At 36.8% G+C, this 17,732-nt stretch overlaps 1 protein-coding gene across 1 annotated transcript in view; it reads right to left on the bottom strand.

The window, feature by feature from the left end:
• Window positions 1–4,696: 4,696 nt before the first annotated feature.
• The window catches only part of MAP3K1 (mitogen-activated protein kinase kinase kinase 1), a 191,523-nt gene continuing 178,487 nt past the window's right edge, over window positions 4,697–17,732 (bottom strand). The window contains exons 19-20 of the mRNA XM_053701287.1: window positions 8,389–8,520; window positions 4,697–7,094 (exon numbers count right to left, since the gene is read on the bottom strand). Of these exons, the coding sequence (XP_053557262.1) occupies window positions 6,945–7,094; window positions 8,389–8,520 (282 nt within the window). The 3' untranslated portion in view covers window positions 4,697–6,944. The remainder of the gene's footprint in view (window positions 7,095–8,388; window positions 8,521–17,732) is intronic.

Genomic DNA, 17,732 nt, shown 5'->3' with positions numbered 1-17,732 from the left:
GTAAAGCATTAAAGGCCGCAGGCACCACCGTCTGAACTGCGCAGTAACGTCTGGTGAAAAAAGGCCCCCCTCCAGATGGAGGATCAGCAATGCTACAGGAAAACTGCATGTGTAGAGATATAAGAATGTAGAGAACACACCTCACTGGACGACAACTCCTCAGGTGGACGGCTTCGTGGTATCAAACATGTTTGATATCACATTATCAAGGCATATGGAACATAACTGAGAGGGCGGAACTAAGGCCTCCTCACCATATAAACAGGAATTGCTCATTAGGAATAGAGGGAGTGCCCTCTAAGTAACAGAATCCTCCATCGCTAGTGCAATAACCGGAGAACTAGAGAAACAAAAACATCTTATTTTATTCAAAAAAACGGCACCCTTATACCTGGCTGGGGCACTCACCACCTCCTATGACCCAGACAGTACAGAGATTTATGACTCCTCTCTGATAGACACCCGGTCAGAAAAAAGGGAATGAATCACATGGTGCACAATGCAGGACCGTCCCTGCTATGAGAAAGCGCGCCAAGCTTGTAAGCTGCATGGCTCTCAAAGTGAAACCTGTATATTCCATAACAGCCTATGAGCCCATAGCATCTAACACATAAAAGCAGCATAAAATTAAATAAACATATAAGATTATTCCTCCCTGTTCAATAATCCCAAGGAGATATTAACCCTTGATTCTATACAGATAAAAGGAGTCGCACTGTGACCCTGTCTTCTTGCGTTATCATACATGTATAAAATATGAAACGATCTTACCAGAATCTACGCAGTGGAACAGGAACACGGCCCTTCAAAGTGTGACAGATAGTTCTGACATGGACTTGAGTGAAGAAAGCAGGCAGTGAAACTCGTCAACGTTGATTGCCTATGGCTGTTAATCTGAGTCGGGATGGTTTTGCAGAAAGACTCTCCCTGCATCTCCGGACTCTAACTTTCATCCATTGTCTCACTGAGAGGCTGACAGGACTACTTAAAACTCCAGTCCCATCTCGAAGAGTATTACCCTCTATAAGAGACTACTCCGAAATCTTCTAACACTTCTCTGCCAACCTCCTGTGATGAAAGGCAAAGAATGACTGGGGTTATGAGGAAGTGGGGGAGGTATTTAAGCCTTTGGCTAGGGTGTCTTTGCCTCCTTCTGGTGGCCAGGTTCAGTATTTCCCACAAGTAAGGAATGCAGCTGTGGACTCTTCCCATATTAAGATGGAAATAAACACAATAGACATCAAAACAATAATAGTACTATACATCCATCTGTCCTTTATCCTCAGATCAGCTTAATTATAACTTATAACTTCATATGTTTCATATAAATAATAAGCCATAACTTAGGGCTTTCTTGTGTAGATGAAAGGGAAATGCCTATCTTATGTGTGCATTAGTGCAAACGTCATTTGCTGCTATTGTCTCATCCAATTACTATTACCTAGATTACAAGTTTGTGCGTTCGTCTTTTAACGCTGAAAATATGGTAACAGCACGGCAGCCATTACAAGTCTTGTCGGTATAGCTGTACCGCAAGCCTTATAGCCTGTAATGCACTCGTAAAAATGATGTTTTTGCGGTACGGCTAAAAAGCGAGCCTAAAATGACAAGATCTGTAACGCCATCTAAAGTCAGTACAAAGCTGTAGCATAAAACTCATAACTAAAGTGTTAAAAAGTACACTAACACCCATGAACTACCTATTAACCCCTAAACCAAGGCCCTCCCACATCGCAAACACTATTTTAAAGTTTTTAACCCCTAATCTGCCGCTCCCGACATCGCCGCCACTAAAAAAAATGAACAACCCCTATTCCGCCACTCCCCGACATAGTCACCACTATACTAAAGTTATTAACCCCTAAACCGCCGCCCTCCCGCATCGCAAACACTATTTAAATATTATTAACCCTTAAAGTGAATGTAAATTTTTCGATATTAAATTTAACCTACTTGTTCACAATATTATATATAGTCAAACCGCAATAATATTTTTTTTAAATAAATAATGTTTATATATTTTTTTCAATTCAAACTTATTTACGTTCTAAGCAGTGAGCTCCTCCCAACCGTCTTATTCCTGTATTTCCCCTGCATCATTTCAATCTTTACCACCCACTCTATGACGTTGGTTTGAAGCTCGTTCACTATGAGGGGTTATATTTGCGCATGCGTTTAAAATATGGATGACAATAAGCGCATGCGTACAGCAATCAATACGCTCTAAACCTCGGCACCTATAATAACTGATTAGATATTCGTATTGCGCATGCGCGAACGAGCATTTACTATGCAACGTCATCGAGTAGTTCACGCATGCGCAGTTACGTAGCGAACAACCGGCCTGACGCCCCAGGGGTGAAAAAAAGATTACCAAAGTAAAGTGTCAATCAAAAAACAAATGTGGGACCAAAATGGCAGGCGGAGGAATCGCCGATAAGAATAGCAAGTAAAACAATATATATTTACTTTTCAAATGAGATTTTAAAATTATGATGAATGAAACTAATGTTTATTTTGGCAATTAAACACTTTGATGAAGAGCAAGTAGGTTGACTTTACATGCACTTTAATCTGCCGCCCGCCCACCCACATCGCCCCCACTATTCTAAAGTTATTAAGCCCTACACCACCGCCACTTTAATAAACCTATTAACCCCTAAACCGAAAGCCCCCACAACAAAATATACTAAATTAAACTATTAACTCCTAAACTGAAAGCCCCCCACATAGCAATAAACTAATTTAAACTAGTAACCCCTAAACCTATCCCTAACACCCCCTAACTATAACATAATTAAAATATAGCTAAATTAAACTTACAATTATTAACTAAATAAATCCTATTTAAAACTAAATACAAACTTACCTGTGAAATAAAACCTAAGCTAGCTACAATATATTGCTTAGGTTTTATTTCACAGGTAAGTATGCATTTAGTTTTAAATAGGTATTATTTATTTAATAATTTTAAATTTAATTTAGATCTAATTTCATTATGTTAAAGTTAGGGGGTGTTAGGGTTAGGGCTAGGATTATGGTTATGTTAGGGTTAGGGGTTAATATAGTTTAATTTAGGTTGTTGCAATGTGGGGGACTGGCGGTTTAGGGGTTAATAGGTTTATTTAGTTAATAATTGTAAGTTTAATTTAGCTCTATTTTAATTATGTTAAAATTAGGGGGGCTTAGGGGTTAATAGTTTAATTTAGGTTGATGTGAGGGGCTGGCGGGTTAGGGGTTAATAGGTTCATTTAGTGGTAGTGATGTGGGAGGCCAGAGGTTTAGGGGTTAATAGCTTTATTTAGTTGCGGCGATGTCGGGGAGCGGCTTAATAGATTTATTATAGTGTGGCGGTCGGGGAGCGGAGGAATAGGGGTTAATAGATTTATTATAGTGTCGGCGATGTTGGGGTGCGGCGGAATTGGGGTTAATAACTTTAGTATAGTGGCGGCGATATCAGGAGCAGCAGATTAGGGGTTAATACCTTTATTTAGGTGGCAGCAATATTGGGAGCAGCAGATTAGGGGTTAATAACTGTAGGCAGGCATTGGCGATGTCGGGGGCAGCAGATTAGGGGTGTTTAGACGTGGGGTTTATGTTAGGGTGTTAGGTTTAAACTGTATTTTAATTTTTCCCATAGACATCAATGGGACTGCATTACGGAGCTTTTGTTTCCGCGATCGCAGGTGTTAGATTTTGTTTTTGCCAGCTCTCCCCATTGATGTCTATGGGGAAAGCGTGCACGAGCACGTCAAACACAGCGCATGTTTTGGGTACGGTATGGAGCTTAAAATCTCCATATCGCACGCGCAAGCCGGGTTTTTCAAAACTTGTAATGGCAGCGCTATAGGGAATTAAATAATGCAAATTTTGTTGCGTGCTCAAAACTCGTAATCTAGCTGAATGAGCCTTAGGAGTAATATAGATGATCCAAATCATCATACTCACTTTATTTATGTAAATGTTTCTACAATGAGAAAGTGCTGATCTTATGTGTACGTTTTTATGGATACTACTTCCTGCTATGATCTCATTTACCATGCTCGCTGTTGTATTGGATGAAACATATCACATGGTATGATTAGTCATCAGTGACTAAAAATACTGAGTATCCATTCATCAAATAACAGTATATTTAAATCTGAATGGCCAGATAAAGATTCTAATTCCCAAATCACTAGTTTCTAGTTTCGCCCCAAATCACCACTAATTACTTCCTATACTAACCACTTAACAATACTGTTATATCCGTATTCCACCTATTGTTTCTAAATCAAATTTCTCCTTTCAACGACCACAATAATTGAACGTCTAGGAAATCAATTGCATGTTTCTAAATATTTGTTGTAAACTTCAGACCAAAATTATTGTTTTTAATATAATCCACAAAATCACAAGCTAAATCATAAAGTACCTTTCTAAATTAAAATCAGGTCATCTCTTGAAGTGGGTGCCCTAGCCTAACCTTAAAAACAGTGCTAAATTAGGAGCTTTTACGTAAGTTTTTAAAAGGTTTTATACTGGATTTTTATATCAGTATCTGTGCATATTATTCTTAATAGTAATGTCTATTACATGCAGTTAAAAGAAAATTGGTGTGTACTGTCCCTTTAAAAATATGTCAGTATATGCAAAGTGTTACAATTTCCATTATAACACTACAACGTAAACAATAGAAAAAAAACAAGGCCTCCAATTTGTTCAAAAACTTTTATTTACCTTAAAGACAAAACAACAAAAATAGGTACAAATGATACTATAAAATCGGTTCAAGGGTTAAAAACCTTTAATAATTAAAATATCTTGATATATTTAAAATAACAAAGGATATATTTAAGCCAAATTATCTTAACCCAGAGAATTCTGAAACATTTGCTTGCACAGTAAGGTGCTAAGAGATATTTTAGCCCTTGAGCCCTGGAAGTCTTAGGAATCAATAGTAATACAGCAAATATAGTCTCATTTGTGTGTGAACTTTGGTAGAAGAATATCTATAGGACACCTGAGGTAGTAGAGACTGGAATAAAACAGCAGTAGGAGTTATTTACAACTTAAGAAGTACCAAAAATAATATTAAGATCACAACAATTATACAATATAATTTTCAGTCCAGCTTTGATCCAAAGAAATAAGATTACATCACAACCTGCATAAAAAATAAACACCACAATTTACCAGCAAGCTGAAGGAAACAAGCAAAAAAAATAATAAAATGATTAGATGGGAAGTGAAAATATAAGGACAGACAGAAGTCTAAAAAAGTAACACTGATTAGCTGAGGTTCATTTTTGCCAAAGAAAAGCATCAATGCAATGACCAATCTTCCAGTATATAAAAATCACAGAGTGCATCATTAGCGGATAAAAACAACATAGGAGAGTTTTAAGACTTCAAGAGAATAGTTTCTGCCTTAGCATTGGAATCAAGTACAGTACAGTTAGCGCTACCAATTTTCACATTTAGAAATAGTTTACTTTAGCTCTTTGGAGCTTGCCAGTCTGTCACACAAGGGAATGTTCAATTTTTTTATTTTTTTTAAAAAAGTTTGTATTTCACATTTAACACTTAAATATATGTATGTATTTTATTTAAAAAAAATACCCCAATCTGCACATTGTACATTTTCATAAATGTACTTTAGCTTATTTAGTTTAATCCTGAGTTTCAGAATAGCTCTTTTTTTCACAGTGTAACAATCCAATCAGCTTCCAAAGAGTTAAAACAACCAATTTGTTTTCTTTTTTTTAAAAAAATATTAAAAAAAAAAAAAAAAACCTTTACCAAAAGATAAGAAAGCGATGCAGTAGCTGCCATTTTCCTTCAGTTCTACATGCAAAAAAAATAAAAACAAAAACATTTAAATAGAACATGTACAAAGTAACACAAAATATCACTAGCAAAACACATGCAGGTGACTAATATATCTTTAGTGCGGAGGAGGGCTGGAATGCAATTATGGATGATGCACAGTCCGATCCTTCAACACTAAAGCAGGTTACATAATTTCAAGTACTTAATTTTTTAGGCTTAAATTGCATACTAGCCTGTTCATATTAATGATGTACACCAGAAGGAAAACAGCAGATCAATCATAAAAACAAGACAATTGGACATGTAATTTTGTTACATACAATTGATTTGGTTTGGAACATGTCTACAGCTTGGATATACTAAGAAAACAACAACAACAAAAAACACCCGGATTTCAGAATGATAAAATGATTGAACTTTGTGCATGCTCTGCAGAATCACCTGCTAAAATATTGAGAACAAAGTGAAAGTATGTAGATACTGATAAACCTAATATTGAGTTTACAGTATCTACTGTTAAAAAAAGAACTTTAGATTAAAAATGAAATGATGTAACTATAAAAAAAAATGATGCGCCAACATCCGTGATGTTGAGCAACAGTGATCAACAGTATATTGTGTATAATGTATTTACAGACTTCAACTTTTTTATGGCTATGATTTCACTTTCGAGAAAATGGTATACAAATTTCACATCACCAGTTCCAGAGCCGTGTCATTGCCACACTATAGTGTAAGGATACAGTAATTAGACAAGACTTGTATCGCTCTACCATATTCACATATCACGTGTACAATTTGCTACTGAAAATGGTATTTGTTTGTGTCTAAGGCTTTTCTTACACCGTAAGAAAAGGGGAGACAAACTATCACTTATAAAAGAAAGAGCTGGGGATAGAATTGTATTATAGGAGGGAAGGCACAATATTTTGTATATGTCTGCTAAAAATATACTTCTGAATACTTTGAATTTTAAAGATTATAAATTGTCATCACATGTATGGGATGGGAGAAATTTGCACATCACATATGTATACGTATGGCTGAAAATAACAAGACGTTTCCCGTATTTCAGGCATCTTCCAAGTTCTTTATCAGTAGCAATTTTAAGTTCAACTTTCTGTACAATATTTCTACCACTTTGTTCGAAAGACTGGGTGCTTCAGTAGCTCCCTTGATGGTGGCCGGTCCTGAGGCTGAAGTTCCAAACACCGAAGTGCCACATCTCGCAAACCAGGAGACAAGTGTGGTGGGATGGATGGAGCTGTAGTTGTACTTGCAATCTAGTTAAAAAGATTGGCATGAAAATTAGTACCAGTTCAAGAAAATAAACTGCTTAAGATAAAACTATTTATAGAAACATTTTCTATAGAGGCTATTAGGTTATGAGCTCCAGTTAGTTGTTCCTCTCGATAGGCTTATATGTAATCCTGTGTGTTCTAAATCTTAACACATCTTAAACACATTATGCTGTTGTTTGTGCCTTTAAATTGTATATAGGATTCGAATGACCTGATCCACTCTCCTTACGATGAATAGACGTTAGGATTTCCTTGAATAGTCAGTTCTAACGATATTGTTCTTGACAATCCCCACTGTTTACCTCCTCTAAGCCGTTTAACTTCCTGTTTTATTTCATTAGGCTGTTTGATTTTATTTAAGCTATTTTGTAACTTTTGTGTAATATTACAGGTGGGGACTCTTACATGTAACACCCTGTTTTGTGATGCACAGCAATGCGCAATGTAATAGCACCGTTTTTTTGTAGTGTTTACACCACTAGAACCGGTTTGTGTAGTGTTTACACCTTAGGTCACCATGGCAACGAATACGCTGTGACCTGTTGTTCCCCATTCTGTGCTCCTCCCCTGTACTTTCGGTTTTTCGGCTCCACTGTACGGTTTGCGGTGTGCATAACAAACTAGCGATACGATGTTAGAATGATCTACATCATCAGGTAGTTATATATAGTTACATATGGTTAGTTGAAAATGTCTTTCAGAGTCAGTGTTTTAATATGAATTGTGGCCATTTCCATGATACACTATAGATAGCTGCAGTGTCTGTTTGTAATCTCTGAACACGCTAATCTTTGAATATGCAAATCTTAAATGTTGCATTGACTGCCTTTCATAAGAAATTAAGGTTTCATGCTGCTGTTAGGTTACTATAATGTCACTGATTATTTTTACAACACATTGTATTGACAGGCCATTATTATGATCACTGTTTGTTTATCATTGTCATAAGGTGGTTACCATGTCTACATTTAGGCGGTTTTTTTGGTCTTAATTGGGGGGAGGGGTTACTATGTTTGTTTGCTCTATATATTGTATGAGATGTTATTACACTGTGTCTGAGGAAGGGGATATTTTGTCCCCGAAACGTCACCATGTTTTCACAGTAAAAAGTGTGTTAAAAAAAGACCAGCGAGTGCAAGTTTTTGTTACTTACACACACACATATATATATATATATATATATATATATATATATATATATATATATATATATATATATATATAAAAATAAAATTAGTTGTGAATGTGATTACAAATTTGTTTGAAAAACACTTACCTTAAATATGAGAGCAAGATGGTTTGAATGCTTTTCAGCATTCCAGGGAGGTTTAGCACAAGACATTTCTATGATGCTGCAACCAACACTCCACACATCACAGCTTCTTCCATATTGCTGCCCTCTCAACACCTGTACAATAAAAAAACATTTAATAAAGTAATATTTAACGTTGCTTCAGCCAAATTCTTTTTTTAATTTTCTTTAGAGTTTATAGATGATCTATCTATATATACACATATTCCTCTCCGAGTCGGTTTCTCTCTGTATGTCTTTATATATCTATCCAGTATTGAACATGCAATTTTACAAACTAAGTCAGTATAAAATATGTAGTACTTGCCATTTGATATTGGCTATTTATGGCTCAGGTTTGGTAAAAGCAACCACCTATGAAGATGTGTTCACCTTTAAAGGGCCATTAAACCCCAAAAAATTCTTTCATGATTCAGATAGAAAATACAATTTTAAACAACATTCCAATTTACTTTTATAATCTAATTTGCTCATTCTTTAGATATCTTTTGTTAAAGAAATAGCAATGCACATGGGTGAGCCAATCACATGAGGCATCTATGTGCAGCCACCAATCAGAAGCTACTGAGCCTATTTAAATATGCTTTTCAGGAAAGAATATCAAGAGAATGAAGCAAATTATATAATAGAAGTAAATTAGAAAGTTGTTTAAAATGGTATTCTTCATCTGAATCATGAAAGAAAATGTTGGGGTTTAATGTTCCTTTAAGGTAATACAGACAAATTCCAAGCTCTACCTTTTCAAGGTGGTGTAGGTTTCTCTGCCTCAACCACGCAGAAAGCAAAGACAACATTAAAGTAAAATACAGAGTGATACTATGATTCCAGAGTAAAGAAAGAGTACCCAATGCAATACAAAGTAAAATACAACTGAAAGGCACATGTTTGAAATAAAAGTTTAACAGAATTTAGAGCAGATGGAACTTTTCTGCCAAATAGGGCCCCCACATAAGTTTGAGCATCTGGTTTGCAATACTAAAAATATTTGGAGATAACTAATAATGCCACTCTGCAGAGACACGAGAGTTAACAGCCAAAAAAAAGGTAGAAACTGCCTTTGTAGGGTAAGCCATATGAATTGTGCATATATTGTAAAGGCAATTCAAAAACCATCTCACTCCAACAAGAGATAGAAGATTTTGTTTAAGAAATACTTGTGCTAATTCCTCAAGGGTATTGACAGGTTACTACTATTCTACCAACATCCTGTCAATGTAGATTTAAAGAGGACACACAAAATCTATAGTTAATCAGTCTGCTTTTTATATACCCTGCATGCCCGATGTCTTGGGGTCACACTTGACTCAGATCTTTCTTTCACTCCTCACATTCAGTCCTTGGCTAAAGCCTGCAGCTTCCAACTTAAAGACATCTCTAAAATCAGACATTTCCTTACACAAGATACAACTAAGATTTTTTTTTTTTTTTTTTTTTTTTTTTTTTTAATTTTTTATTAAGATTCATTTTAAGGCATACAGTGCTGAAATGTCAGAACAGAGTACATACAGAGGCAATTTCCAGACATTCAATCCATAAACAAATGAAAACAAGAAAAATAAGGTTACAAGACATTTGTATAATCAAAATATGTGGATTATGCCTATCCAACTATACACCCTCTAGACAAACTATGAGACCTCTCTTGGATCTTTCAATGTTATAGGAAGTATATTAAGATAAAGAGGGCTATTAGAAACTGTAAGAGACCACTGCTGGGTCTCAGTCAGTGAATCTTATTTTTTCTTATTGTAAGGGAGGGGATTATCAATTTTCACTATGGTTAAGCGTATATTTGAAAGATTAGGGACATAGAGGATAAAATTTGTGTTGAACTTTATTTTAATAGGGGGAACCATCATTGCTGACCTTGGTAAAATAATTAGTTGTAGAAGGTGCTATATTATAGTGATTCAGTAAGATGCAGAATCCTGCCATGGGGGGTATGAGATAAGATCTTCATAAATATTTGTGTAATTTGGTCAAACTAGATATATGGCTGCTGTTAATCCAGAGTTATGCATTTAAGCTCTAGGGAGTTAGAGCCATAGGGTGGTCCGTGTAATGTATAAGTGTGTCCATGAGTAATTACCTCTCTCTATCAATAGACTATAAAAGTACCATCTCGGCCGCAGACAGTACATCAACAGTAGGTAGTTATTTATATTACTCTACATTAGCAAGATATAGGTATAACAGGAAAAATCAGTCATTATGCTCAAATTCAATACTCATAAAAATTATGCACAGAAATATAGATCTGGTAGTCTATAATTTGTCACTCTATGTAGCAAGAGTTGTGACTATACCACAACCCTTGCAAGATGTATGGGAATGTTAGTGTGATTATAGCATATCAACATATTAATAAACCATAAGATTCCAGCTTGCCTAAATCGCAATTGAGACTGTGAGGCATAAGTACCTTACAGGAGGATGTTAGGCAGAGGCATATTAACAGCCCTTGGCATAATCAATTTAACAGTAAACACACATATTGTTTCTAGAAGTGTAAATAAACTTACTTTAGCCATCAATGAAGTCTCAAATTTCAGTAACCTCACAGTTATGATATGTCTCAAAATAACTGAGCAGTAGGTATAAATTCGATGTACATTTATATTAGCTATACACCAACTGGACATGGAAAGATCTCTACTCCCCTCTAGTGGAGATAATCAGTCACATCATCAGCTCACACGTAAAAATATTGAATGAGCTGTCTAATGGTATAAAACGTCTCTTAAACTAGACAGAACATTGTATATAAAAAAAAGAAGCTTATTTAGGCTATTGTGTATGTTGCTAATTAAGTATTTCATAAAATAGGAAAATACTCCTTATGTGAATAACGAATAACTAATTGCTAGTGACAGAATTAAACTAATATCTCCTCCACAAACAGAAAACTAATGCCTATAAACATGCGATATCTAGCAATATTAACTGCTTCACATGCAAATCATAAACTTCAATTATATGCAGGGGAGGAGAATATGTACCCACGTAGAAATAGTCAGGACCACTAAATCTAACTCAGCGCGGGGTGCAATACAGAGTTAAATTACAGTCTCTCCTGTCTCAGGCTTCAGTGCCGTCCTTAAGGTTCATGTATACTAGATTTTAACAAACAAATAGAATGTAGCTGCAAAGTAAAGAGTTCCTATGAAAGGATGATTATAGCAGAGCAGTCCCAATATCGATCTGTAGGCAGCTAAAAGAACATTAAAATACTTCTCTTCCAGTAAATTCTATCCAGAGGTTACTGGCCATAAAAAGTCAGTAGATGGTGTACTAACCGATCCCTCTCTTTTGGATATATGTCTGGGCCGGTCTGTACCTTGCGGGCAAAAGTCCCCAGTGGAAGTAGAGTGCCTTTGATAAATGCATTGAAGTAGCGCAGCACCAGATCAGATGAGCCGCTTCTGCGGCCTCGCAGCCGGTCTTGAGTTCCTGGTTGTCCCTCAGCAGGGTCTCTCCAGGTAAGTACAGCTGCTGTATGCGTGGGATTCTTAAGTGGCCGAGTTTGGATCTCTTGTGTAATTTTGCCGCTTACCATGGAAACCGCACCAGCTTTGCAAGTGTAAGCCGGGTGTTCATCACCCGCCATGGCAAACAGTGAGCACGGTCTCATCGCACGGTCGTCCGTGTTCCTCTGACCTATAGTGCCAGTGTCTCCCTCCCTCTCCTGAGGGACTATGTAACTCGAGTCTCCCCTCGGTGCTGTACTCCGGAGCATTGGCTTCAATAGTCTGTGCAGATCGCACACCAAATCACAAAGGAAGCTGTCTAGAGTAGCTTGCATGTAATGTTCCCATGTATCCAGTGCCGCCATTTTGGGAAAAGACAGCGGTAAGGTGAGTGCTTCAATAAGGAGACTGTCTGAGGTTCCCCAGAAATAAATGTCAATCTTGAATAGATTTTTGATGTGCCAAGAAGTATCTGTGTACTTTATAACCCAGAAACCTGGGGGGGGGATCTGTGCAGGATCCTCAGCTGCGCGCCTCTCGTCGATAAGTCATATATGGCCTAGCAACAAAAAGTTGCGCGCTGCTTACTTGGAGAGCATAGGTCAGGCTTGTCAGTTTATCAGCTCCTAAACGCTGGTTAAGTGTAGTAGTAATTCCTACTTCCAAATAGATAAGTAATACTATAGCATGTTCCTCTGTAGTCAGCCAGAAAGCAGATTTTAGCAAAATATAAGCAGGAGCTTCACAGAGACACGTCCTGCCGCTCCAAGTGTAGGCTCCGCCCCCCCGACACAACTAAGATTTTAATCCACTCACTCATCCTTTCCCGCCTCGACTACTGCCACTAAATCCTCTCTGGTCTCCCTAGCTGCCGCCTAGCTCCTATACAATCCATAATGAATGCCTCTGCCAGGCTCATCCTGTCCTCAGAGTATTTTGGAGTAATACTAAGGCAAAATAGTAGGACTACTATGACTTCCACCATATTTTATTTGACATTATTAACAGCATTTAAAGGTAAAACACTGCCAAATTCTGTAGTTCTCAACACATCTTAGGGTAGAATTTTATCGGTCCCAGATGTTGTGTTACTGTTATATCTAGAAAATAGCATTCTGCCCATTGAAAAACTTCTGGTCTCGCTCTAACAAAAAATGAAGTTGACACTGTGAAGACTTTTAAAACATTCTTTAGCTATGATTTTAAAATGTTGAAAGACCAATACATTTATTGAAGTAGAAACATTGGATAGATTGATGTACCACAGTTTGATTTGATTAAAGGTATACTAAACCCAAATTCTTTTTTTCTTTTATGATTCGGATAGAACATGCAATTTTTTTGGTTCAGCACCTTGGATTGAGCTTGCTGTTTGGTGGCTACATTAAGCCACCAATCAGCAAGCAGTACCTAGGCGGTGCTGAACTTAAAATGGGCCGGCTCCTAAGTTTTCATTCCTGTTTTCCAAATAAAGATACCAAGAGAACAAAGAAAATTGATAATAGGAGTAAATTAGAAAGTTCATGCTCTATCCGAATCATGAAAGAAAACAATTTGGGTTTAGTATCCTTTTAAATAAATAATATCTTTCTCTTTTGTCCCTTACAATCTTCCAGGAATGCACAGCCCCTGCAAACTCTCTATATGGCCCATTAATATATTTATATAATGTAATCCTATCCCCTCTCTTGCGTCTTTTTTCTACACTAAATAGACACAATCTGGTTAACCTCTCCTCCCCATGGTTTCATAGTCCTTCTCTTAACACTTTCTAGTTCTGCAATGCACCTTTTTAATAACTGGTCCCCAAAGCTATCCTCTATATACAAGGTGAGTTCTTACAAGAAACACTATTATGCTGCTTAGCATTGTGCAATACGTTTTTAGATCAAATTTTTTTTGTAATTTTACAAAAATTCCTCCCCATATTGCCCAGCCTCACACTGTGTAGAACCACAATACAAGAAAAAAAAAAGGGCAACATTTAAAATTATGCATATTGAGTATGTACTTAAAGTGAGTAAACTCTCCACCTTTGGATAAACATATCTGGAATATTGGTGATATTTTAGATGGAGCTTAATTAATTAGTTGTAATGATGATGCAATATAACTTACTTTTTAATGTAGATATGAAATTCATATACCTCACGCTCTGGCCGTCCACCTCAATTTTATTTTTTTGCGATCCAATGGTTTGAACTGTTCTCCAATCAGTGCTCTAGTCATAGGGCCCTTTTGTTGCAGCTAGAGCTTAGTTTTGAAGTGGGAGGGTATTTGAATCTCCTATCTACACTAAGAAGTATCTTCATCACAACAGATTAATTAAACTCCGTCTAAAATATCCCTAACATTCCAGATTTGTTTATCTAAAAGGGAAAGTTTACCATTGCTTAAAGGGACAGTCAAGTCCAAAAAAATCTTTCATGATTTAAATAGGGTATGTAATTTGAAACAACTTTCCAATTTACTTTTATCACCAATTTTGCTTTGCTCTCTAATCTCAATGCATTTTGACCACTAGACGGCATTATTTCATGTGTTTCCAACAGATAACATTGAGTTCATGCAAGTTAAGTTACCCTTGAGTCAGCACCGATTTGCTAAAATGCAAGTCTGTCAAAAGAACTGAAATAAGGGGCAGTCTGCAGAGGCATAGATACAAGGTAATCACAAAGGTAAAAAGTTTATTTATAATAACAGTGTTGGTTATGCAAAACTGGGGAATGGGTAATAAAGGGATTATCTTTCTTTTTAAACAACAATTCTGGTGTTGACTGTCCCTTTAAGTCAAATGCACCCAGTGCAGCTGAATTACCATGTTGAGACGGAAAACTCTGCAAATGTTTAGAACAAAGCAATATGAATAGCACAGCAGAAAACAAAACACTGCAGCAGAGAAATAGTATTACATGGGCGACAGCAAAAAAAGACCAAATTAAAAAAAACAACAAACAAAACAAAAACAGCAAAATGCATATTTAAAAGGGACATTAAATCCAATTTTATTTCTTTCACAATTTAGATAGAGCATGTGATTTTAATGGACCACTAAACTTGACATTTCAACAATGTATAAAATGAAAAATTATTGCAATATACAGTCATTATTTATTTTGCTGCCTTTTGCTGTAAAATACATCTAAAAATTGTGTTTGTTTTACTTTGTGCTTGAATAAAGTCAAACTGCAATTCCATTCCTGGAAAAGAAAGTCAGTACCCAGGGCCAGAAATGTCAGATAGTGACTCAATAATAACAGAATCTGTTAAAAGCTGGAGGCCAAAATGATAAATAACCCTACTAACTGCCATTGTATTTGTAAAATCGGTCTAAAAATGTATGAACTGTGAACATGAACAACAGCTAGAAATGACACAGTATTGTGCCAACATCAAGATGGCAATAATTCTGTTGATAGATTTAAACTCCAGTTATTTTAACATTCAGAACCTTCACTGTTCTCCCTGAGAGAGAATTATTTAAGTAAATTAATGCTACAATAGTGCGATTTTTTTAATTTAAAATAGGACCTGAAAGACTTTATTCAAAATACCATGGTCAAAAAGATCTTACACACAAGCAACTGGCTGTACTAATTAAAATCTGACTCTAACAGGGGAAGACTTATGGACATATTAGAATTCTGTAATCACTAAAGAAGACCCAAAATTAGGAAATCCTAGGGAGCTGTGCAGGTAAATGCTGCACGATAATCACAGTACTGTGGCTTACAGCTGTGCAGGTAAATGCTGCATGGTAATCTTAGTACTGTGACTTACAGTTAAACAGGTAAAAGCTGCATGTAATCATAGTACAGGTGGCCCTCAGTTTACGTTGGGGTTAGGTTCCAGAAGGAATGGTTGTAAATCAAAACCGTTGTAAATTGAAACCCAGTTTATAATGTAACTCTATGGGAAGTAAGGGAGTTAGATTCCAGGCCCCTCTCAAAATTGTCATAAGTAGCACCTAATACATTATTTTTAAAGCTTTGAAATGAAGACTTTAAATGCTAAACAGCATTATAAACCTAATAAAATAATCACACAACACAGAATATATAATTAAACTAAGTTAAATGAACAAAAACATTTGCTAAACAGCACTATAAACCTAATAAAATAATCACACAACACAGACTTTACTTTCATTTTTCTGCAAACAGTTCTTTCTATGCATTCCAATCTGGACTGATTTATAGACAGGAAGATCTTGTTCCTTTGCAAGATGCTCAATAGCTCAGGTCTGGTTAAACTGATTAATTTCAGCTTGCTTGGCTTGTATATCTTTGCTGCAACACAAGTGGACAGCTCCACCTACTGGCTATTTTAATCAATGCACTGCTTCTCAATGCTTTTCAATAGCAGTCACATGACTGAAAAAAAGGTTGTTATTCTGAAACGGTGCAAATTGAACCATTGTAAACCGAGGGCCACCTTTCCTTTGGCTTACAGCTGTGCAGGTAAATGCAGCACAATAATCATAGTACTGTGGCTTACAGCTGTGCAGGTAAATGCAGCACAATAATCATAGTACTGTGACTTACAGCTGTGCAGGTAAATGCAGCACAATAATCATAGTACTGTGGCTTACAGCTGTGCAGGTAAATGAAGCACAATAATCATAGTACTGTGACTTACAGCTGTGCAGGTAAATGCAGCACAATAATCATAGTACTGTGGCTTACAGCTGTGCAAGTAAATGTAGCACAATAATCATAGTACTGTGGCTTACAGCTGTGCAGGTAAATGCTGTACGATAATCATAATACTGTGACTTACAGCTGTGCAGGTAAATGCTATACGATAATCATAGTACTGTGGCTTACAGCTGTGCAGGTAAATGCTGCACGATAATCATAGTACTGTGACTTACAGCTGTGCAGGTAAATGCAGCACAATAATCATAGTACTGTGGCTTACAGCTGTGCAGGTAAATGCTGTACGATAATCATAGTACTGTGGCTTACAGCTGTGCAGGTAAATGCAGCACAATAATCATAGTATTGTGACTTACAGCTGTGCAGGTAAATGCAGAATAATAATCATAGCACTGTGGCTCACAGCTGTGCAGGTAAATGCTGCACGATAATCATAGCACTGTGGCTTACAGCTGTGCAGGTAAATGCTGCATGGTATTCATAGTACTGCGACTTACAGCTGTGCAGGTAAATTGCTGCATGGTAATCATAGTACTGCGACTTACAGCTGTGCAGGTAAATTGCTGCATGGTATTCATAGTACTGCGACTTACAGCTGTGCAGGTAAATGCAGCATGATAATCATGGCACTGTGGCTTACAGCTGTGCAGGTAAATGCTGCATGGTATTCATAGCACTGTGGCTTACAGCTGTGCAGGTAAATTGCTGCACGATAATTATAGCAATGTGGCTTACAGCTGTGCAGGTAAATGCTCCATAAAAAGGTAAAATGTGCATGCATGCAATATACACTGGAACAAACATCCAAAAGCTGTATTCCTCACAAACAATATCTTCATGGGGAGAAGGCAAACTCAAAAAGTATAATAGAGTTTCCAGCACAACAGAAAAGGGCAGTGCTGAGGCTATTTTAGAGAACATGCGCATGTACTCACACCTTGACATTGCAGTATATGGTGGCCCCCACACAGTAACCCCGGATGGAGAAACTTACCACCGCACACCAAACCAAAGGCCTGAGCCAAAGAAACATTGGGTGCATAAATGCAAATAAAAGAATAAACGGAAAAAATGCCTTGGTGCTATAAATTACTGCCAAAAAGGAACATTCCCATAACATACTAGAAAGGGTTTTCCAGCTCTGTCCACCCTGTGGTTGGACCGAAAACAAGGAAGAGGAAGG

Source organism: Bombina bombina, chromosome 2 (genome assembly GCF_027579735.1).
Source record: "Bombina bombina isolate aBomBom1 chromosome 2, aBomBom1.pri, whole genome shotgun sequence".
Taxonomy (NCBI): Eukaryota; Metazoa; Chordata; class Amphibia; order Anura; family Bombinatoridae; genus Bombina; species Bombina bombina.
The sequence above is the reverse complement of the archived record's forward strand: the minus strand, read 5'-3'. Positions and strand labels throughout refer to the sequence as shown.